Genomic DNA, 25,426 nt, shown 5'->3' with positions numbered 1-25,426 from the left:
GATGTCAGAGTAGTAGCACTGCTTCTGTGGGTCTAATACTAAGCAGCCCAGTCTTTTCTCCACAGCGTGACACTTCCGGAAGAACCTCCCAGTGCTCCTCCTCAGCACGTCCTGGCTACTGGGCGCACAAACCAGTCCATTATGATCCAGTGGCAGTCACCTCCCGAGAATCACCAAAATGGAGTCTTGAAGGGTTATGTCATCAGGTGAGTAAACTAAAAAAAAAGACATTTTTTTTAAATCTGGACAATGCCCGACCCAAAATACTTGCAGGAGCTTGACCATGTTGGAAAACCTTAACCCTGCAAACCTCCCTCTACCTGCCGGCATCTCTGGTGCCTCTCCTGATTAGTAGGTCATCACGTGATGTTGCGTTAGGTCTACATATCAGAAGAGACATCAAGGTTGCCAGCAGGTAGAGGGAGATTCGCGAGGCTCTGGTCTGCTGGTCATGGGAGCAACATCTGAACTTGCAAATCTTTTTGTTCCACGCAGTCTTGGAGATTAAGTTGTTGGGAATAGGTATTGGCAAAAGCCTTCTTAAAGACCATCGACTTGAGAGACGATTGCCAGAAAGTTGTCTAGTTACCAAATCAAACTTGAAGACAGATTATCCTCTTTCTACTAGAAAAAAAAAACTATTTTTACCCTAGTAAAAGTTTGTAAAGTCCATGTCAGCTTGATTGCCTTTAGATGCCCTACTGCAAAGGGTTCTCAGCTTTGGCCTATTACAACAAGTTAGAAGGGTCTCCATGATATTAGCAGATCACAAAGCATCCCCTTGGTAGCATCCCCAGAAATCAGCTATGGTCTGTGGGGAAACCAGGTAGTAGGTGTTTGCGCCACCACAGGAAAAATGAATCATTATTCCTAGATATGGATATATCATATATGGAGATATGGACCTTTTTTATTTACTGCTTCTTTTTATGGTCTTTACTAAAGGGGTGTAACTATGCAGAGCAGCCTAAAAACACACCCAGAAGGATCATGTGAGCCACGCCCCAGAGGACCATGTAAGCCCCGCCCCAGAGGATCCTGTGAGCCATGCCCATTTAGTAAAGACCATAAAATTTTACACTAAATACAAAGGCTCATATCGCTGAATCTGAAAGGTGGAGTTAAAAAACAAAACAGAGTTCTCAGGGGAGCAACGGGAATAAAATAAAAGAAAAAACTGGCCCTTTTTATCTAATAAGTCCTCTATAAAGGTCCCCATACACATTAGAATATTGGCAGCCAAGCCCACCAGTTTATGGGGATATTATATCTCCTGACATATATGTTGTATTGCACCATCTGGAAATAAGCCCCTTCCATAAGGATCTGGCAGTGGCATACTTCTCTCTCCCCATTGAAAACACATGATTTGTATATGCATCTGTATGGGAGAGATAGCAGTTAAATAAGGTTTGCTCAATCCAGTGTGGTGTGCGGGGAACTTAAAGTGTCTTTGATTGAATTGGGGCAATGTGACCTCCTTACGGATTATACCTGGATTTTGACACTTGAAAGTCTAATATAAAACTCTCAAATAAAATCACATTAAATCCTGAGTCTAATTCTATTCTAATTAACCAGCATGTTGTCACACGACCTGATTAATATGTATAATGTCACACCTGCAGGTCAACCGCGTCTTCTTCTCCCAGACAATGAGCTGCGAGGAAAAGGGATTAGCGAGCATCACAAACGTAGCGTTCACACTGAAGAAACCTGTGTAAGACAGGGAAAGCAAGAGAAGAGCAATTTACCGAGCGACCTGAAAGGTGTTAGAGAGAGCGGGGTACAGTGACGAGAAGCAAAGACTAGTGAGGTGGGGGGATTATACGGAACCCGAAAGCAAGAGGCTAAGAAGAGACGAGAGGGGCAGAGATTATTATGAGACTCGCTGCATGTGATGAGCGCTGCAGAGGATTATTGTGAAACACAGAAGGAATTAATCAGATATAGACACAACACAATACATGTAAACACCAAGATACAGGACAACATAAAGGACTCGGAAATGTCATTTAAAAGTCAATTCTGAGTTACAGAGAAATGGCACTAAACATAAAAACACACAAAAAATAGACAAAAATCCTACTTTTTCCTTCATTAATCTCCTCCAATTTGGTCTTTTGATGCTAAAGAAATGAGGGTATATGAAAATATAAGAATATATATATATATATATATATATATATATATATATATCTTCAAGGGGCATTCCTATCTCCAAGATCCTATCCCAATATGTAGTAAGTGTAGAAGTAATAATAATAATGATAATAATAATAATATTAGCAAATACCTCCAATTAGAAATGTAGTATAGTTCTGCTTATTCACTGTGTCACTTACCTCAAGTGCAGGGCATTGCAGGACTTAAGGTATCCATGGTTATGACCATGCATATAGTCACAGTTAGTTAATTGCTAGTGGTCATAACCATGGATACCTAAAGGGCCATTTACACGCTGCGACATCGCTAACGATATATCGTCGGGGTCACGTTGTTAGCGACATCGCAGCGTGTGACACCAAGGAGCGACGATCAACGAGCGCAAAAACATGAAAAATCGTTGCTCTTTGACACGTCGCTCTTTTTCCAAATATCGTTGCTGCTGCAGGTACGATGTTGTTCGTCGTTCCTGCGGCAGCACACATCGCTCCATGTGACACTGCGGGAGCGACGAACATCTCCTTACCTGGCGTCCACTGGCAATGAGGAAGGGAGGAGGTGGGCGGCATGTTCCGGCCGCTCATCTCCGCCCCTCCTCTGCTATGGGGCGGCTGCTGTGTGACGTCGCTGTGATGCAGCACGAACCGCCCCCTTAGAAAGGAGGCGGATCGCCGGCCAGAGCGACGTCGCAGGGAAGGTAAGTTCGTGTGACGGGTGTTAGCGATGTTGTGCGCCACGGGCAGCGATTTACCCGTGACGCACAACCGACGGGGATGGGTACACTCACTAGCGATATCGGTACCGATATCACAGCGTGTAAAGTACCCTTAAGTTCCTGCAATGCCCTGAACTTGAGGTAAGTGACATAGTGAATCAGGAGAACTATACTACATTTCTACTTGGAGGTATTTTTAGTAAGTGTAATAATAATAATATTAGCAAATACCTCCAATTAGAAATGCAGTATAGTTCTTCTGACTGACTATGTCACTTACCTCATGTTCAGGGCATTGCAGGACCTTAGGTATTCATGGTTAAGATCACGCATATAGTCACAGTTAGTTCGTTGATAGTGACAAAAAAAGACAGTTGCACTCTGAAATGCTAAAGCATAGTGCAACTGTCTTTTTTTGTTATTATATGTCATGTTGAGTTTTGCACTTCTTCAGACTACATTTTGGGAGTGCTGTCAGTCTTTTTGTCTAGTTAGTTGATAGTGGTCATAACCATGGATACCTAGGTTCCTGCAATGCCCTGCACATGAGGTAAGTGATATAATAAATCAGAAGAACTATACTACATTTCTAATTGGAGGTATATACTAATATTATTATTATTACACCTACTACATATTGGGATAGGATATCGGAGATGGGAATACCCTTTTAATGCTGCTGTCAATCATTGACAGTGGCATTTAAAGCATACAATGCATCTATTCAGGTGCCCTTTACTCCCACAACATGGATGCCAATTGCTTGCACTGGTAGCCTGCTGAAGGCCACCATCACTACAAAGTAGGTACTATTGTAACTGGGCTTCAAAAGAGACCGTGATCTGTCCTATACAGTTAGGTCCAGAAATATTTGGACAGTGACACAAGTTTTGTTATTTTAGCTGTTTACAAAAACATGTTCAGAAATACAATTATATATATAATATGGGCTGAAAGTGCACACTCCCAGCTGCAATATGAGAGTTTTCACATCCAAATCGGAGAAAGGGTTTAGGAATCATAGCTCTGTAATGCATAGCCTCCTCTTTTTCAAGGGTCCAAAAGTAATTGGACAAGGGACTCTAAGGGCTGCAATTAACTCTGAAGGCGTCTCCCTCGTTAACCTGTAATGAATGAAGTAGTTAAAAGGTCTGGGGTTGATTACAGGTGTGTGGTTTTTCATTTGAAAGCTGTTGCTGTGACCAGACAACATGCAGTCTAAGGAACTCTCAATTGAGGTGAAGCAGAACATCCTGAGGCTGAAAAAAAATAAAAAATCCATCAGAGAGATAGCAGACATGCTTGGAGTAGCAAAATCAACAGTCGGGTACATTCTGAGAAAAAAGGAATTGACTGGTGAGCTTGGGAACTCAAAAAGGCCTGGGCGTCCACGGATGACAACAGTGGTGGATGATCGCCGCATACTTTCTTTGGTGAAGAAGAACCCGTTCACAACATCAACTGAAGTCCAGAACACTCTCAGTGAAGTAGGTGTATCTGTCTCTAAGTCAACAGTAAAGAGAAGACTCCATGAAAGTAAATACAAAGGGTTCACATCTAGATGCAAACCATTCATCAATTCCAAAAATAGACAGGCCAGAGTTAAATTTGCTGAAAAACACCTCATGAAGCCAGCTCAGTTCTGGAAAAGTATTCTATGGACAGATGAGACCAAGATCAACCTGTACCAGAATGATGGGAAGAAAAAAGTTTGGAGAAGAAAGGGAACGGCACATGATCCAAGGCACACCACATCCTCTGTAAAACATGGTGGAGGCAACGTGATGGCATGGGCATGCATGGCTTTCAATGGCACTGGGTCACTTGTGTTTATTGATGACATAGCAGACAAGAGTAGCCGGATGAATTCTGAAGTGTACCGGGATATACTTTCAGCCCAGATTCAGCCAAATGCCGCAAAGTTGATCGGACGGCGCTTCATAGTACAGATGGACAATGACCCCAAGCATACAGCCAAAGCTACCCAGGAGTTCATGAGTGCAAAAAAGTGGAACATTCTGCAATGGCCAAGTCAATCACCAGATCTTAACCCAATTGAGCATGCATTTCACTTGCTCAAATCCAGACTTAAGACGGAAAGACCCACAAACAAGCAAGACCTGAAGGCTGCGGCTGTAAAGGCCTGGCAAAGCATTAAGAAGGAGGAAACCCAGCGTTTGGTGATGTCCATGGGTTCCAGACTTAAGGCAGTGATTGCCTCCAAAGGATTCGCAACAAAATATTGAAAATAAAAATATTTTGTTTGGGTTTGGTTTATTTGTCCAATTACTTTTGACCTCCTAAAATGTGGAGTGTTTGTAAAGAAATGTGTACAATTCCTACAATTTCTATCAGATATTTTTGTTCAAACCTTCAAATTAAACGTTACAATCTGCACTTGAATTCTGTTGTAGAGGTTTCATTTCAAATCCAATGTGGTGGCATGCAGAGCCCAACTCGCGAAAATTGTGTCACTGTCCAAATATTTCTGGACCTAACTGTATACTGCAGTACTGTAAACCTATTCCATTTTAAGTCATCAATGGAGACTAGAGAATAAAACGCGTAAAGTAAAAAAAGTGTTAAAAGTATGAAAAATGATTAAAAAAAAAAATAAGTTCAATTGCTCCTCTATTCCCCAAATAAAAAGGAATAAATGTTTAAAAATAAATACAATAAACATATTCAGCACTACAGCATCCGTAAAAGTCAGATATATGAAAATCTAAAGTTGTTTATCCTTTACTGTAAACGTTGTAAAGAAAAAATATTGACTTTTTCGATTGCCGTATATGCTTTTAAAAATGCAATAAAAAGCAATCAAAATGACAAAAGTCTCCCAAAATTGTATTATAAAAAACTACTGCTCGCCACGATAAAAACAAACCCTCACAAAGCAGCATCATAAATAAAAGACAAATACAAGTCTCTGAAAATGGGGACACAAAACAAAATCATTTTTTTTCCCAAGTTTAGAATTTTTTAAAGCCACCAAAATTGTTGAAAAAAAAAAAAAGATATATATATATACAGGGTGGTCCAAAAGTAGGTGGACAGTATGCGTAATAGGGTTGTCAAACATGGTGTAAAGTGAAACTGACTTAGTTGCCCTTAGCAACCAATCAGATTCCACCTTTCATTTTCCAAACAGTCTGTGAAGAATGAAAAGTTGTATCTGATTGGTTACTAAGGGCAACTGAGACAGTTTCACTTTACACAATGTTTGGCAACCCTATTACACATACTGTCCGCCTACTTTTGGACCACCCTGACCACCCTGTGTGTGTGTATATGTATATATATATATATATATATATATATATATATAATTAATAATAATTTTATTCATTTATATAGCGCTATTAATTCCACAGTGCTTTACATACATTTGCAACACTGTCCCCATTGGGGCTCACAATCTAGAGTCCCTATCTGTATGTCTTTTGGAGTAATAATTTATATATATTTATTTTTTTATATAATACAAATACTGTGTATATGTATGTGTATATATAGGTACAGGGGCGTAACGACCGCGGTCGCAGAGGTCGCCACTGCGACCGGGCCCGCGGGGTTAAAGGGGCCCGGCAGCCGCTCTGCAGAGCCGGCTGCCGGGCCCCTATGTGTAGTGCCGCTGTGTAGTGGCCGACTGCGCGACTGTTAGGGGGCCGGCCTGTGAGTCAGGGGAGCCCGGTGTCAGCAGGGGGCATAGGGGCCCCTGACCTGGAGAGGCCACCAGGCGTTCCTGACCTGCTGCAGAGCAGGACTGCTCCTGCACGGCAGACGGAATCCATCCTGCAGGACCTGCGATGATGTCATGCCCATGTGACTGTGGGAGGAGACACAGGAGGCCGGGGAGAAAGCAGGAGACGATACTTTGGACACATGACTGGTAATGAGAAAAGAGGAAACATGAGGGGGAGGGGGGCTGCAGGGTGAGTGCAGACTGCGACAGAAGCATGTGAAGGGGTGCAGAGTGTTTGAGAGGGGTAATTTGGGGTACAGGCAGGGTGAGTTATGTGGGGCAGGGTGTGTGACATATGGGGGTGTAGTGTGTGTGTGAGTGATATGGAGGGATGCAGGCTGTATGGGGAGCAGGGTGTGTGACATATGGGGGCAGGGGCGTAACTACCGCGGTCGCAGGGGTCGGAAGGAGAAGAGAGGTATTGTACTTGTTTTTTGTTATTTTGCTGGCTCCATGACACGTAGAGGCCCCGGGGGAAGCTGGCTGCATGACACATAGAGGCCTGTGGGGCTGGCTGCATGACACATGGAGGCCTGGGGGGCTGGCTGCATGACACATGGAGGCCTGGGGGGCTGGCTGCATGACACCTGGTGGGGCTGGCTGCATGACACATAGAGGCCTGTGGGGCTGGCTGCATGACACATGGAGGCCTGGGGGGCTGGCTGCATGACACATGGAGGCCTGGGGGGCTGGCTGCATGACACCTGGTGGGGCTGGCTGCATGACACATAGAGGCCTGTGGGGCTGGCTGCATGACACATGGAGGCCTGGGGGGCTGGCTGCATGACACCTGGTGGGGCTGGCTGCATGACACATAGAGGCCTGTGGGGCTGGCTGCATGACACATGGAGGCCTGGGGGGCTGGCTGCATGACACATGGAGGCCTGGGGGGCTGGCTGCATGACACCTGGTGGGGCTGGCTGCATGACACATAGAGGCCTGTGGGGCTGGCTGCATGACACATGGAGGCCTGGGGGGCTGGCTGCATGACACATGGAGGCCTGGGGGGCTGGCTGCATGACACCTGGTGGGGCTGGCTGCATGACACCTGGTGGGGCTGGGGGGCTGGCAGCATGACACGTAGAGGCCCCGGGGCAAGCTGGCTGCATGACACATAGAGGCCCTGGGGGGGCTGGCTGCATGACACCTGGTGGGACTGGCTGCATGACACATAGAGGCCTGGGGGGCTGGCTGCATGACACCTGGTGGGGCTGGCTGCATGACACATAGAGGCCTGGGGGTCTGGCTGCATGACACCTGGTGGGGCTGGCTGCATGACACATAGAGGCCTGTGGGGCTGGCTGCATGACACATGGAGGCCTGGGGGGCTGGCTGCATGACACCTGGTGGGGCTGGCTGCATGACACATGGAGGCCTGGTGGGGCTGGCTGCATGACACATAGAGGCCCTGGGGGGGCTGGCTGCATGACACCTGGTGGGGCTGGCTGCATGACACATAGAGGCCTGTGGGGCTGGCTGCATGACACCTGGTGGGGCTGGCTGCATGACACATGGAGGCCTGGGGGGCTGGCTGCATGACACATGGAGGCCTGTGGGGCTGGCTGCATGACACCTGGTGGGGCTGGGGGGCTGGGCTAGCAGCATGACACGTAGAGGCCCCGGGGCAAGCTGGCTGCATGACACGTGGAGGCCTGGGGGGCTGGCTGCATGATACATGGAGGCCTGGGGGTGCTGGCTGCATGATACATGGAGGTCTATGGGACTGCATAATAAACATGAAGGACACCTTATACATGGACTATAGGGGTGCATTATACATGGAGGAGTATGGGGCTGCATAATACAATATGATTCATGGGGCTGCATTATAATACATATAGGACTATGGGGGCTACATTATAATATATGGAGGACTATGGAGGCTAGTTTATACATGGTCTGTGGGGGTGCATTATAAAACAGGGAGGACTATGTTGTGCAGTATAAAATATGGAGAACTATGGAAAATGTATTATAATACATGGAGGACTATGGAAGTGCATTCTAATATATGAACGGTTATGTGGGACCCTTTATACTATATGGAAGGCTATGTGGGGGCCATTATAGTATTTGGAGAACTATGTACGAGGGGGGACAAAGATACAAGTATGGGATGGGAATGTTTTGTGCTGAGGTGTGAAGGCTCTTTCCCCCAGAACCCAGCTTTCCCATGCTCTGCTATACATCTCTCAGCACCCAGCTTTCCCATGCTCTGCTATACATCTCTCAGCACCCAGCTTTCCCATGCTCTGATATGGGAAAGCTGGGTGCTGAGGGAAAGATGTGTGACAGAGCATGGGAAAGCTGGGTGCTGAGGATAAGATGGATATCAGATCATGGGAAAGCAGGGTGCTGTGGGTAAAAGCCAAGTGTCAGCATCATTATCCCGTACCCTAAGTGTCGGTGTACATGGAGGGGGGCCCTGGTCCAAATTTTGCACCAGGGCCCATCAAACTCTAGTTACGCAACTGTATAGGTATATATAATATATATATGTATATATATAATGTGTGTATGTATGTATATATATATATATATATATATATATATATATATATATATATATATATATAAGGCTTTGGTATCATCGAGATTGTGCTGACCTGGAGAATCATATTGTCAGGACATTTTTCCCACACCATGAACTTTGGAGAAATTAAACACAACAAATAGTGTGTTTTTCACCATTTCACCTCGCTTGGAATGGTTTTTTTTTTTACCATTTTTTAGCACTTATTATACAGTAAAGTGAATGACATTATTCAAAACTGAAACTGAAACTAAAGGGACTAAAGGGAAAGTGTCAGCAGATTTCTGTCTGCAATGTAATCTGAAGACAGTATTGCTGTGAGTGTTAAAACAGAGATTTCAGCCCTGCCTCTGTTATCTCAGTCTTTTTTTGTTTACCTGCAATGTTAGCTGAAGCCTCTTATCTTTAGCATTAGTGGGTCTCAGCAGTGCATGAGTTAAGCTGGGGTCACACTAAACGACAGCGACAACGACGTCGCTGTTACGTCACCATTTTCTGTGACGTAGCAGCGACCTTGTAAGTCGCTGTTATGATCGCTGCTTAGCTGTCAAACACAGCAGCCGAAGCAGCGATCATAACGACACGCGTCGCTGTGCTGCAACATGTGCAGAGAGCAGGGAGCCGCGCACACTGAGCACTGGCTCCTTGCTCTCCTAGCTGCAGTACACATCGGGTTAATTACACGATGTGTACTGCAGCTACATGTGCAGAGAGCAGAGAGCCGGCACTGGCAGCGTGAGAGCGGCGGAGGCTGGTAACGAAGGTAAATATCGGGTAACCACCTTGGTTACCCGATGTTTACCTTGGTTACAGCTTACCGCAGCTGCCAGATGCCAGCTCCTGCTACCTGCTCACTTCATTTCGTCGCTCTCTCGCTGTCACACACAGCGATCTGTGTGTCACAGCGGGAGAGCGACGACCAAAAAATGAAGCTGGACATTCAGCAACGAGCGGCGACCTCACAGCAGGGGCCAGCTCGTTGCTGGATGTCACACACAGCGACAGCGACGGGACGTCGCTGCAACGTCACAGAAAATGGTGACGTAGCAGCGACGTCGTTGTCGCTGTGTGTGACACCACCTTTATAGTCAGACTCTGCCCCCCTCTGTGATTAGCAGTTTCTGTGTATGGAAATGTACACTGAAAGACTGGTATGGGCAGAGGCAGCTCTCCCAGCTCTGCTACATACAAAATCCTCAATTTTTTGACTGTGTCAGAACAGCTGCAGGCACTAATCTTAGTGATACATCATTGAACTCTGTGAATGTTTGGCTACATCATGCTGCTCTCAGATGAGGCAGCAAAAACCTGCTGACAGGTTCCCTTTAAGCACAAACCTCAAATGGATGTATCAATGATAAAATAAAAAAGTGTCTCTTGGAAAAAGGGAAGGAAAGGGATGAAAACGCAAAAACAAAAAATGGGTGCGTCATTAAGGATTCAAAGGCAGTGTATTCAATATTCCCAAGTAATTGCAATAATAGGACATATCAAGCTAATTAAGTTGGGGGGGGGTTCTCTGATTTGGTTTTCCCTAATAATTGCCAGAGACAATTTTTTTTGAGCAAATAAGACCCGCACCTATTGATTTTAGCAGTTGAGGTGTTTTACCACATTCGCAGTACCAGACAAAGCCTATAGGCAATAGTGGAATGGTTTTGGGATAACTAGCAGACATTTTTGGAATGTTGGAAGAAGTCTCTGAACTTTTTGCAGCTCCTTTTTGAGGAAGGGTCTTATTTATGTGAAACTCATCTGCTTTCTGCACCATGACATTAGCTCAACAGGTGGTGTTTGGTGGCAAATAAAATTGGTACTACTCCAACCAATGCTCATTTCTGTCTACGATGAGTGTTTTCTATGCATAAGATACAAGTCCCTGGTGATATAAGTTGTCCCATTCTTATGGATATTAGTATCTTCCCTAGATATCCTCCATACATTGCCTTTGGCAGGATTACGTTAACATTCAGGATACGTACTCCTGTCCTGCTGTTACTATTGGCAGCCTTATCGGCTGTGCCCTACTGAGTGTCGCTACATCCAAGACCCATTTTCCAGAACATCTTCCATGCAAATGATAGCCTGAAGGAAGAGAGTGGACCGGATTAGCAAGATAAGGCAGGGCTGCCAGAAAGAATCGTATATGTAAGAGAAGGATTAGTGAGAACTAATATATATGCACTCCTCAACACTGAGATTGCAACACCAAGAAGGAAAAGTCGTGAAATGATGGAAATCACAGGATGGGATAGACTTGTTAATGATATGAAAATGATGAAAAAATGGAAACTAAATTTTCTGAACATCTTGAATTATTCAGCAATTCAGCATGGAGTATAAATTCCATGTGCAGAAATCCTGGCACTTCCAGCCTCATCTCCTATCAGTGAGGTTATTAATGGTCGTCTGAAGAAGGTTCTACTTCATGGAATGCACTTGGGCAAATCATCAAGATCCACTGCTGGCAGCTCCTGTATAATTACTGACCAATGATGTCCCATATGTGCTCAATGGGAGATAAGTCTGGAGATGCTGGAGGCCATGGTAGCACAAAAACATGCAATCTGGGGTTTTCGTATTGAAAAACTGGTCCTAAGACACCTTGGAGAAATAGTCATACCACTGGTTTAAAAAATTAGATGTGACATGCCAAGTGTCTACACAAACCATCGGAAAATGATTGCACAACATCTGGCTATGAACCAGACGTCCAGCTGCAAGTGCTCCAAGGACCTCATGGCACCACTCACAAAGGCCATCATGGTACAGGGCAAGACTGCAATGAAGGCTAAAATGGGGCCTATCCTCTACCGTAAGCAGTCCCATCTTTGTCTTGCATGCATTGATAGTCATTGATGTGATCTGTAGATCATGTCGGTAGCACAATGAAGAGGCCTTCAAGATTGAACGTCATACCAATCCTACTCCGAAGATTATGGTTTGTGGTGGCATATTGTACACTAGCTGGATTTATCCAGTCTTCACTATAGATACACTAACAGGTCAGTGTTACATTGATTTAGTGATAGAACTAGTGGTACGGTCATTTCTCAAAAATGTTCTGGAAGCATATACTCGACAATGTCAGGACGCATGTTTCTTGTGCTACTGTAAGCACCTTGTATGGCCTAAACCTGCTTCCGTGGCCTGGAGTGTCTCCGGAGCTGTCTCCTATCAAGCATAACTGGGATGTGAATGGTCAGTAATTGCAAAGGGAGCTGCTAGCAGAGGATCTTGATGATTTGCCATAAACAACCTCATTGAGAGCAGCAGATATATCCTAGGGTGGTGCACATACTGTAGTCCATACTGAATAAATCGAGAAGTTTTGAAAATTTTGTTTCCATTTTTCCATCATTTGAAGATCAGTAACACAACCTATCCATCCTGTGTTTTCTGTAATTCCACGACTTTTAGTAATTTCAATGTTAAGAAGTGTGAATATACTGTATTTTTATATACACTCGACCATGTGTATATATATATAATTTTTCCGCAGTCGTCCACGTGTATATATACAGTTAGGTCCAGAAATATTTGGACAGTGACACAATTTTCGCGAGTTGGGCTCTGCATGCCACCACATTGGATTTGAAATGAAATCTCTACAACAGAATTCAAGTGCAGATTGTAACGTTTAATTTGAAGGTTTGAACAAAAATATCTGATAGAAATTGTAGGAATTGTACACATTTCTTTACAAACACTCCACATTTTAGGAGGTCAAAAGTAATTGGACAAATAAACCAAACCCAAACAAAATATTTTTTTTTTCAATATTTTGTTGCGAATCCTTTGGAGGCAATCACTGCCTTAAGTCTGGAACCCATGGACATCACCAAACGCTGGGTTTCCTCCTTCTTAATGCTTTGCCAGGCCTTTACAGCCGCAGCCTTCAGGTCTTGCTTGTTTGTGGGTCTTTCCGTCTTAAGTCTGGATATGAGCAAGTGAAATGCATGCTCAATTGGGTTAAGATCTGGTGATTGACTTGGCCATTGCAGAATGTTCCACTTTTTTGCACTCATGAACTCCTGGGTAGCTTTGGCTGTATGCTTGGGATCATTGTCCATCTGTACTATGAAGCGCCGTCCGATCAACTTTGCGGCATTTGACTGAATCTGGGCTGAAAGTATATCCCGGTACACTTCAGAATTCATCCGGCTACTCTTGTCTGCTGTTATGTCATCAATAAACACAAGTGACCCAGTGCCATTGAAAGCCATGCATGCCCATGCCATCACGTTGCCTCCACCATGTTTTACAGAGGATGTGGTGTGCCTTGGATCATGTGCCGTTCCCTTTATTCTCTAGACTTTTTTCTTCCCATCATTCTGGTACAGGTTGATCTTTGTCTCATCTGTCCATAGAATACTTTTCCAGAACTGAGCTGGCTTCATGAGGTGTTTTTCAGCAAATTTAACTCTGGCCTGTCTATTTTTGGAATTGATGAATGGTTTGCATCTAGATGTGAACCCTTTGTATTTACTTTCATGAAGTCTTCTCTTTACTGTTGACTTAGAGACAGATACACCTACTTCACTGAGAGTGTTCTGGACTTCAGTTGATGTTGTGAACGGGTTCTTCTTCACCAAAGAAAGTATGCGGCGATCATCCACCACTGTTGTCATCCGTGGACGCCCAGGCCTTTTTGAGTTCCCAAGCTCACCAGTCAATTCCTTTTTTCTCAGAATGTACCCGACTGTTGATTTTGCTACTCCAAGCATGTCTGCTATCTCTCTGATGGATTTTTTCTTTTTTTTCAGCCTCAGGATGTTCTGCTTCACCTCAATTGAGAGTTCCTTAGACCGCATGTTGTCTGGTCACAGCAACAGCTTCCAAATGCAAAACCACACACCTGTAATCAACCCCAGACCTTTTAACTACTTCATTGATTACAGGTTAACGAGGGAGACGCCTTCAGAGTTAATTGCAGCCCTTAGAGCCCCTTGTCCAATTACTTTTGGTCCCTTGAAAAAGAGGAGGCTATGCATTACAGAGCTATGATTCCTAAACTCTTTCTCCGATTTGGATGTGAAAACTCTCATATTGCAGCTGGGAGTGTGCACTTTCAGCCCATATTATATATATAATTGTATTTCTGAACATGTTTTTGTAAACAGCTAAAATAACAAAACTTGTGTCACTGTCCAAATATTTCTGGACCTAACTGTATATATATATATATACATGGACAACTGTGGAAAAATGATTTCCCGTTTACTCGTATTGTATTCTAAGTGTCACGACCATCTCTCCCTCCAGATACTGTCTCTCCGGTCTGCCTGTAGATTACCAGTATAGAAACCTCTCCAACCCAGACACCACCAGCCTGCTCCTAGAGGACCTCATTATCTGGACCAATTATGAGATCGAGGTTGCAGCTTTTAATAGCGCTGGACTGGGAGTGTTCAGTGCAAAAGTGACTGAGTGGACCCTGCAGGGAGGTGAGAGGACCCGGACCATAGTGTGACTTATTGGCATCTTGTAATATGACATTATGCAATGGGGAAAGGTGAGAGATTGTGATTAAATGGCCTCAGACCTGAATTTTCCCACTGTAATTATCTATGAATATAGGTTTGTAACTCTCGGCCTCTTTATATTAGATCTTCTTTACTATGGAGAACACGTCTAATAAGGACTGGTACAGCTCATTGGTTGTCGGATCGTTCTGAACCTTAGGACGAATATATTTGCATACTAATAACATATATATTTAATTTTTTTTTCAGTGCCAACTGTGGCCCCTGGGAATGTAAAGGTGGAAGCTTTTAATTCCACCGCATTCCGTTATACCTGGAACCCGCCAAGTCCGCAATTCGTCAATGGGATCAACCAAGGGTATAAGGTACAATGTCCATATAAAAGCCAATTCATTATTTGAATTTGTATTTTTTGTTGTTGTTTTTTTATTATTTGTTTGGGTTTTTTCTTTTAAGTCACCTTTTTTTTTCTTGTACTCATTGATGTCCAAACTGTACCTACAGTGACAAAAATAAAAAAGAATAGGCAAACACGTATAAAATAGACTTAAAAAAGGCACAGAGTAAAAAAAGAATAAGGTACAAATTAAAAATAGGTAAAAGATACCAAAAATTAGGCAAAAAAAGACGCAAGTAGAATAATGAATCAAGCCCATAGTGTAAAATCCAATTGGAGTTTTTAAGTTGTTTTTATTTGATAATTTTTGGACTCTTTTTGGACTGCCTCTTTAATGTAGGGATCGCGCAAGTGCAAAATTTTAACTTAAGGGTCATTATAGACAAGTGGGGGTATGTAGGCAACGGAAAACTGGAAACTGATCTTACAGAAGAGAACACACCATATCAACAGAAAACCGGAAACTGACCATACAGGCGAGTGCACACCATATCAGCAGAAAACCAGAAACTGACCAAGCAGAGGAGAACACACCATATCAGCAAAAAAACGGAAACGGACCAAGCAGAGGAGAACACACCATATCAGCAGAAAACCAGAAACTGACCAAGCAGAGGAGAACACACCATATCAGCAAAAAAACGGAAACGGACCAAGCAGAGGAGAACACACCATATCAGCAAAAAAACGGAAACGGACCAAGCAGAGGAGAACACACCATATCAGCAGAAAACCAGAAACTGACCAAGCAGAGGAGAACACACCATATCAGCAGAAAACCAGAAACTGACCAAGCAGAGGAGAACACACCATATCAGCAAAAAAACGGAAACGGACCAAGCAGAGGAGAACACACCATATCAGCAGAAAACCGGAAACGGACCAAGCAGAGGAGAACACACCATATAAACATAAAACCAGAAACTGACCAAATGGGGAAAGCACACCATATCAGCAGAATACCGGAAACTGACCATACAGAGAACACACCATGTCAGCAGAATACCGGAAACTGACTATACAGGGGAGAACACACCATATCAGCAGAAAACCAGAAATTGACCATTCAGAGGAGAATATACCATATCAGCAGAAATCCGGAAACTAACCAAATAGGGGAGAGCAAACCGCATCCGCAGAAAAACAGAAACTGACCATACAGAGAACACACCATATCAGCAGAAAACCGGAAACTGACCATACAGGGGAGAATACACCATATCAGCAGAAAACCGGAAACTGACCATACAGGGGGAGAATACACCATATCAGCAGAAAACCGGAAACTGACCATACAGGGGGGGGAGAATACACCATATTAGCAGAAAACCAGAAACTGACCATACAGGGGAGAATACACCATATCAGCAGAAAACCAGAAACTGACCATACAGGGGAGAATACACCATATCAGCAGAAAACCGGAAACTGACCATACAGGGGGAGAATACACCATATAAATAAAAATTCATCCAAAAATTTCCATCATTTTTCATTTATATACTGGGAAGTTGGTTTTGTAGGAATTTCCTACTATACATCTATTACTATTGGAATATCTGCGAGCAATCTGGAAATAGAGCAGGCCAATGAAGTCACGTTGCCTGCAACCTTTCAGGAGGCATGGGTGGTCATAAATATGGATTTTCTCACTATGGCCTTTTGCTATTAACTTGTGGCTTCTGCCTATGAAGGAAGTGATTAAAAAGGTTGAAGCATATTGAGAAATTCCTGTTTATGCCTCGTATGTTACATAATTATGTTTTCTTCCAGAGGCATACACTTTTATAAATTAGTTACAACCAAAAGTGCAAAAAAAGCTTATGTGTTGTTTCAGGGCACTTTTCAGAACAAGCTGTCATGTTTGTGTGCATCAGGAATAACAATAATTCTAGGCATTTTATGACTTAGAATCTGCAGAGGGGGAAAGTTGTGAAATATGCAGGGTACATCTCTAGTTTTCACTTGTCTCTGAGCTAGTGGGTGGATATTTGCTGTTATGGTGTCTCCCATACACAGCACGCTCAGACATGAGGGACTCCTTTTCCCTAGTGTCTATGTATCACATGTAGCAGAAGCAACATGGAGGACATGATACAGCAGTATGATACAGCAGTACAAATCACTGTAGCTGTGAATCCAGCTAAGGGTTAAATTAAAACACTTAGTACAAAGTAGCGGCAGCCTGGAGGAGATCTTACAGCAGTACAAAGGAGTGTAGCTGTAAAACCAGCCATGTAGTAATATAAAACAAATGGTACAAAGCAGCAACATGGAGGATATCATACAGCAGTATAAAGCAGTGTATCTCTGAATCCAGCCAAGGGTTAAATTAAAACATTTAGTATATAGTAGCAGCAGCATGGATGATATCATACACCAGTACAAAAGAGTGTAGCTGTAAAATCAGCCATAAAGTAAGATAAAACAAATAGTACAAAGCAGCAGCAGCATGGAGGACATCATACAGCAGTATAAAGCAGTGTAGCTGTGAATCTAGCCAACGGTTAAATTAAAACATTTAGTACAAAGTAGCAGCAGCATGGATGATATAAGCCAGTTCAAAGGAGTGTAGCTGTTAAACCAGCCATGAACTAAGATAAAACAAATAGTACAAAGCAGCATCAGCATGGAGGACATCATACAGCAGTATAAAGCAGTGTAGCTGTAAAACCAGCTACGTAGTAAGATAAAACAAATAGTACAAAGCAGCAGCAGCATGGAGAACAATATACAGCAGTACAAAGCGGTGTAGCTGGGAACTTAGCCATGGGATAAGATAAAACGCATAGTACAAAGCTGCAGCAGCATGGAGGACAATATACAGCAGTACAAAGCGGTGTAGCTGGAATCCACATCCAAGTATGGGAAAAGATAAAACGCATAGTACAAAGCAGCAGCAGCAGCATGGAGGACAATATACAGCAGTACAAAGCGGTGTAGCTGTGAACTCAGCCATAGGTTAAGATAAAACATTTATTTCAAAGCAGTAGCATAGAGGATGATATATAGCAGAACAAAGCAGTGTAGTTGTGAATCCAGACATAGGGTAAGATAAAACAGTTAGTACAAAGCAGCAGCTGTAGAATGGAGAACAACATACAGCAATACTGACCAGTGTAACTGTGAATCCAGAAGTACAAAGCAGTGTAGTTGTGAATCCAGACATAGGGTAAGATAAAGACTTACTACAAAGCAGCAGCTACATAATGGAGGACAACATACAGCAATGATCAGCGTAGCTGTGAATCCTGTGTCTGGATGAAAAGAGATGAAATACTTACTAGAAAGCAGAAGTATGATCTGTCTGTGTGGATGTGCCTCTCTCTGTCACTCCTCTCTCTTTTCATAAATTTCCATAGACAACTGTAATCTGTAATCTGGTGGTCTTTCTCATTTAGCAGTTTTTCAGAATGAATGATGGGGTCAGGATAAAGGGGGAGGTATGAGAGGTGGCTCATAAATGGAGAAAGAAGCACATTTCTGTGATAAGATATATTACAATTTTTTTTTTATATTCACATTTTCTATTGATTTATGTAAAGTTTATTGAAACGAATGCGACCATTTATATTGGTGGCAATTGTTTCATTTGCTTTCATGCCCACGTCTTCCATTTCTCCTGGTGTACGTGCTGCACCTACACAGCGCACATCGATCACCTCTATACACTTCCCATCTGTGCATTTGCTATATAATTCACGTATTGAATATTTTCTTTTCCCGCGTTGCACACTTTACAGTAAACGTCTAATCTGCTCACATTGTGCCCCTCTTTGTGTCGTACAGAACACTGACAGTTTGGGATCACATTATACAGACCGTAGTTACGGCACATAAAATTGTACAATGCGTAATACCGTAACGGGTTCATGCAGCTTGTCAATGCAAATGGGATAATGCTCAACGCTTTTCTATCAGCCGCTCATTATACACTTGTACCTCAATCTGGATTGCAAACACTTCTATTATTGTGACACTGCCATGGCTGCGCTACGCGAAACTATCTATAGATATTTCTATAACTGGAAATAATGCACGCTCCGCTCCTGGACCTATCTATCTACCCACCTGGCTCCATTCATTAGCACACCTGTCATGTTGGTTCTGTCTGCTCCTATGGAGCCATGGATTTAGCTCTTTGGCTTCAAATCAGGTCAGAAGAAAACATCACATGAGGATTAGGGAGACGAAAAAAAAAACTAAGTCCACAGCAGACACTCGGATTTCTGCCAGGTTGATATGACACAGACCTGAGCACCATTAGGCCATGTTCTCATGTAGCATAAATGTTGCGTCTTTTTTCAGCAGCGTTTTTTTGTGCATCAAAGACACTGTGGCAATTTGCATTTTTGGTGCACGATTTATCTTAAAAGCTTCTATGGGAGCCTTTGAAAAATACCGGTGTGTTTTTAGCTGCAGAATCCCAGTGTGTTTTTAGCTGCTGAATCCCAGTGTGTTTTTAACTGCAGAATCCCAGTGTGTTTTTAGCTGCTGAATCCCAGTGTGTTTTTAACTGCAGAATCCCAGTGTGTTTTTAGCTGCTGAATCCCAGTGTGTTTTTAGCTGCAGAATCCCAGTGTGTTTTTAGCTGCAGAATCCCAGTGTGTTTTTAGCTGCAGAATCCCAGTGTGTTTTTAGCTTCAGAATCCCAGTGTGTTTTTAGCTGCAGAATCCCAGTGTGTTCTTAGCTGCAGAATCCCAGTGTGTTCTTAGCTGCAGAATCCCAGTGTGTTTTTAGCTGCAGAATCCCAGTGTGTTTTTAGCTGCAGAATCCCAGTGTGTTCTTAGCTGCAGAATCCCAGTGTGTTTTTAGCTGCAGAATCCCAGTGTGTTATTAGCTGCAGGATCCCAGTGTGTTTTTAGCTTCAGAATCCCAGTGTGTTCTTAGCTTCAGAATCCCAGTGTGTTCTTAGCTTCAGAATCTCAGTGTGTTCTTAGTTGCAGAATCTCAGTGTGTTCTTAGCTGCAGAATCCCAGTGTGTTATTAGCTGCAGGATCCCAGTGTGTTTTTAGCTTCAGAATCCCAGTGTGTTCTTAGCTTCAGAATCTCAGTGTGTTCTTAGTTGCAGAATCTCAGTGTGTTCTTAGCTGCAGAATCCCAGTGTGTTCTTAGCTGCAGAATCCCAGTGTGTTCTTAGCTGCAGAATCCCAGTGTGTTTTTAGCTGCAGAATCCCAGTGTGTTTTTAGCTGCAGAATCCCAGTGTGTTTTTAGCTGCAGAATCCCAGTGTGTTTTTAGCTGCAGAATCCCAGTGTGTTCTTAGCTGCAGAATCCCAGTGTGTTCTTAGCTGCACAATCTCAGTGTGTTCTTAGCTGCAGAATCCCAGTGTGTTCTTAGCTTCAGAATCCCAGTGTGTTCTTAGCTTCAGAATCCCAGTGTGTTCTTAGCTGCAGAATCCCAGTGTGTTCTTAGCTGCAGAATCCCAGTGTGTTTTTAGCTGCAGAATCCCAGTGTGTTTTTAGCTTCAGAATCCCAGTGTGCTTTTAGCTTCAGAATCCCAGTGTGTTCTTAGCTGCAGAATCCCAGTGTGTTCTTAGCTGCAGAATCTCAGTGTGTTCTTAGCTGCAGAATCCCAGTGTGTTTTTAGCTTCAGAATCCCAGTGTGTTCTTAGCTTCAGAATCCCAGTGTGTTCTTAGCTTCAGAATCCCAGTGTGTTCTTAGCTGCAGAATCCCAGTGTGTTCTTAGCTGCAGAATCCCAGTGTGTTTTTAGCTGCAGAATCCCAGTGTGTTTTTAGCTTCAGAATCCCAGTGTGCTTTTAGCTTCAGAATCCCAGTGTGTTCTTAGCTTCAGAATCCCAGTGTGTTCTTAGCTGCAGAATCCCAGTGTGTTTTTAGCTGCAGAATCCCAGTGTGTTTTTAGCTGCAGAATCCCAGTGTGTTCTTAGCTGCAGAATTCCAGTGTGTTTTTAGCTGCAGAATTCCAGTGTGTTCTTAGCTGCAGAATCCCAGTGTGTTTTTAGCTGCAGAATCCCAGTGTGTTTTTAGCTGCAGAATCCCAGTGTGTTTTAGCTGCAGAATCCCAGTGTGTTCTTAGCTTCAGAATCCCAGTGTGTTTTAGCTGCAGAATCCCAGTGTGTTTTAGCTGCAGAATCCCAGTGTGTTTTAGCTGCAGAATCCCAGTGTGTTTTAGCTGCAGAATCCCAGTGTGTTTTAGCTGCAGAATCCCAGTGTGTTTTAGCTGCAGAATCCCAGTGTGTTTTTAGCTGCAGAATCCCAGTGTGTTTTAGCTGCAGAATCCCAGTGTGTTTTAGCTGCAGAATCCCAGTGTGTTTTAGCTGCAGAATCCCAGTGTGTTTTAGCTGCAGAATCCCAGTGTGTTTTTAGCTGCAGAATCCAGTGTGTTTTAGCTGCAGAATCCCAGTGTGTTTTAGCTGCAGAATCCCAGTGTGTTCTTAGCTGCAGAATTCCAGTGTGTTTTTAGCTGCAGAATCCAGTGTGTTCTTAGCTGCAGAATCCCAGTGTGTTTTAGCTGCAGAATCCCAGTGTGTTTTAGCTGCAGAATCCCAGTGTGTTTTTAGCTGCAGGATCCCAGTGTGTTTTTTAGCTGCAGGATCCCAGTGTGTTTTTAGCTGCAGAATCCCAGTGTGTTTTTAGCTGCAGGATCCCAGTGTGTTTTTAGCTGCAGAATCCCAGTGTGTTTTTAGCTGCAGAATCCCAGTGTGTTTTAGCTGCAGAATCCCAGTGTGTTTTTAGCTGCAGAATCCCAGTGTGTTTTTAGCTGCAGGATCCCAGTGTGTTTTTAGCTGCAGGATCCCAGTGTGTTTTAGCTGCAGAATCCCAGTGTTTCTGCACTAAAAAATGTGTTAAAAAACACTGCATGAAATCTGTACACTAAATCTTAGCTTACATTCTATATTATAGTAACAATATAATATGTCTTGCAATAAACTCACCTGACATATATTACATACTAAGACACAATAGGATACACATATACATATAAAACGTAATATACACTCAGTAGGTGTGGGGCAATCTGCAAACCTCCTACACAGTGACTACAATTTATCAGGTATCTGCAGGATAAGTTGTGGATCAGTGAGGGTCTTTAGTTTAGTTTAGGAATTTTAACCTTTTTCTGCCCTTTACGAATTTGAGCAGATGCCCACCTTTTGCCCCATTCATTTCTTTTATGGGGCTGTTGTAAAAAAAAAAAGGACCACTCCAGAAGCCTCCCTTTAAGGCTAGGCTCACACCTAGGCATGGTAAGGGTCTTCCTTGTTTTTGTGCACATCTGGAAAAGATGAACACTGCCGGCACGGAGGCAAAAGTGACTCTGTTGGCTTCATAGTAGTGAACGGCTCCATTCTGTTGGAATTCTGTTTTTTGGGGGATTCCGACAGAAGCCTCGATGCAGTGTACGGCAGAGAATGCTATATGTCTGTACTTATCTTAAACTGAGCTCCGCAGGGGTGGACTTACCATGGATGCAACCAATCAGGGGTCTAAGAGTTAACCCCTTCACGACCGCGGGCAGTAAAATTACGTCCTATTTTAACGTGACTTAACGACCAGGGACGTAATTTTACTGCCTAAACTTCATTTGATTGCCGTGGCCATAGCAACGGCTTTCAAATGATGTCCCCTGCTGTTTCTTACAGCAGGGGACCTTTGCTTGACCCTAGGGGGGGCGGCATCGCCACCCCCTATCGACGATCGATGTGATTGGCTGTTCAAATCTGAACCGCCAACCACATCGATCGCACTAATTTCGGCAAAAATAATGCCCGAATTAGTGCGATCCTGTGAGATCCAGCTATGAGATGCCGCAGCTGCTGCAGCATATCATAGGTGGACCTCAAACATGTCTCCCCCAGCCCCTGCAGCACTGATTGGAGCGATCGTGCTATGACGCGCAATCGCTCCAATCAGTGTGCAGTGGGGCGGTGTGATTTGCCCGTGGCCGCCCTCCCCAGGCCTGTGCTGGCCTGCGAGCCCTCCCCCAACATGTCTGCAGCGTGCAGTGGCTGGTACTTGTGGTACCACGCCACCGCCGCTGCTGCCGCCGCCGCCGCCCTAGCTGTCACCGCTGCTGCACGTGAGTACTGTGCTCACTTTGCAGCCAGCCCGTGCGCGCTCCCGTGGTGCCCCTGCGCGCTCCCGTGGTGCCCCTGCGCGCTGCCATGGTAGCCCCTGCCGTGCCCCCCCCGCGATCTGCTCCCCCCAACCCCCCCCCCCCCCCCCCCCCGACATCCCGATCTGCTCCCCCCGCGATCTGACTGCCTCCCCCATTATCTCTGTTCTGCAGCTCCCTCTCCGGTCTCCCCTCTGCTCTACCCCCTCCCCCTCTGCCCCCCCCCTCTGCTCTCAACCCCCCCTCTGCTCTCACCCCCCCCTCTCCCCCTCTGCTCTCCCCCGACGTCCTCTTACCTGTCTTCACCGGCCTGATCACATCTGCGTCCATCGCTGGGTCCTTCCTGGGCATTCTGCTGATCTGCCTGCTGCTCCTGTAAAGCTGTCCATCTCTCTGCCATCTATTCCTCTGCAGCTCTTCTGGTCAGTGTTCCTCCTGCTAGTCCTCTGGGTACTGTGAGTATAACTTTTTTTTTTTTTTTCCGTATCCCCTGTCCATTTTTACACCTCATCTGTCCGTGCGTCCCGCCAAGCGCTGATCAGGGATGCAGATAACGGATCGGCATCCCTGCTCAATTTTTGGCGTGACTTTTTTTTTTTTTCCGTATCCCCGACGCTTTTTGTATCGCATCCGTCCGTGCGTCCCGCCAAGCGCTGAACAGGGATGCAGATAACGGATCGGCATCCCTGCTCAATTTTTGGCGTGACTTTTTTTTTCCGTATCCCCGACGCTTTTTGTATCGCATCCGTCTGTGCGTCCCGCCAAGCGCTGATCAGGGATGCAGATAACGGATCGGCATCCCTGCTCAATTTTTGGCGTGACTTTTTTTTTTTCCGTATCCCCGACGCTTTTTGTATCACATCCATCCGTGCGTCCCGCCAAGCGCTGATCAGGGATGCACATAACGGATCGGCATCCATGGTCAATTTTTGGCGTGACTTTTTTCCATATTTGCGACGCTTTTGTATCGCATCCGTCCGTGCATCCCGCCAAGCGCTGATCAGGGATGCACATAACGGATCTGCATCCATGGTCAATTTTTGGCGTGACTTTTTTTTTTTTACGTATCCCCGACGCTTTTTTTTATCGCATCCGACCGTGCGTCCTGCAGCGGCCGATCAGTGCACTGCGTCTGTGCGTTTGAAAAGTCAAATGGCGCTCCTTCTCTTCTGAGCCCCGCCATGCGCTCAAACAATTGATTTCCACCACATATGAGGTATCTGCGTACTCAGGAGAAAATGCACAATACATTTTATGGTGCATTTTTTCCTGTTACCCTTGTGAAAAAAAAAGCTACCTAGTTGAAGCAACCGTTTTGTGGTAAAAAAAAAAATTTTTCTTTTCACGGCTCAACGCTATAAACTTCTGTGAAGCCCCCAGGTGTTCAAAGTGCACATCAAACATCTAGAAAAATTATTTGAGGGCTCTAGTTTCCAAAATGGGGTCACTTGTGGGGGAGCTCCACTGTTTAGGCACCATAGGGGGTCTCCAAACGTGACATGGCGTCCGCTAATGATTCAAACCAATTTTGCTGTCAAATGGCGCTCCTTCTCTTCTGAGCCCCGCCATGCGCCCAAACAATTACTTTCCACCACATATGAGGTATCTGCGTACTCAGGAGAAATTGCACAATACATTTTATGGTGCATTTTTTCCTGTTACCCTTGTGAAAAAAAAAGCTACCTAGTTGAAGCAACTGTTTTGTGGTAAAAAAAAAAATTTTTCTGTTGAAGCAACTGTTTTGTGGTAAAAAAAAAATTTTTCTTTTCACGCTCAACGCTATAAACTTCTGTGAAGCCCCCAGGTGTTCAAAGTGCACATCAAACATCTAGAAAAATTTTTTGAGGGCTCTAGTTTCCAAAATGGTGTCACTTGTGGGGGAGCTCCACTGTTTAGGCACCATAGGGGGTCTCCAAACGTGACATGGCGTCCGCTAATGATTCCAACCAATTTTTGCTGTCAAATGGCGCTCCTCTCTTTCTGAGCCCCGCCATGCGCCCAAACAATTACTTTCCACCACATATGAGGTATCTGCGTACTCAGGAGAAAATGCACAATACATTTTATGGTGCATTTTTTCCTGATAGCCTTGTGAAAAAAAAAAGCTACCTAGTTGAAGCAAACCGTTTTGTGGTAAAAAAAATTTTTTTTCTTTTCACGGCTCAACGCTATAAACTTCTGTGAAGCCCCCAAGTGTTCAAAGTGCTCACCAAACATCTAGAAAAATTATTTGAGGGCTCTAGTTTCCAAAATGGGGTGAACTTGTGGGGGAGCTCCATTGTTTAGGGCACCTCAGGGGGTCTT

At 44.3% G+C, this 25,426-nt stretch overlaps 1 protein-coding gene across 2 annotated transcripts in view; it reads left to right on the top strand.

Annotated features, from left to right (window-relative positions):
* SDK2 (sidekick cell adhesion molecule 2) overlaps positions 1-25,426 on the top strand; it is a 794,004-nt gene that overhangs the window by 696,268 nt on the left and 72,310 nt on the right. For both annotated transcript variants that reach the window (XM_075350684.1, XM_075350683.1), the window contains exons 16-18: positions 66-206; positions 14,425-14,606; positions 14,895-15,010. In XM_075350684.1, the coding sequence (XP_075206799.1) occupies positions 66-206; positions 14,425-14,606; positions 14,895-15,010 (439 nt within the window). The remainder of the gene's footprint in view (positions 1-65; positions 207-14,424; positions 14,607-14,894; positions 15,011-25,426) is intronic.

Source organism: Anomaloglossus baeobatrachus, chromosome 5, assembly GCF_048569485.1.
Source record: "Anomaloglossus baeobatrachus isolate aAnoBae1 chromosome 5, aAnoBae1.hap1, whole genome shotgun sequence".
Lineage (NCBI taxonomy): Eukaryota > Metazoa > Chordata > Amphibia > Anura > Aromobatidae > Anomaloglossus > Anomaloglossus baeobatrachus.
The sequence above is the reverse complement of the archived record's forward strand: the minus strand, read 5'-3'. Positions and strand labels throughout refer to the sequence as shown.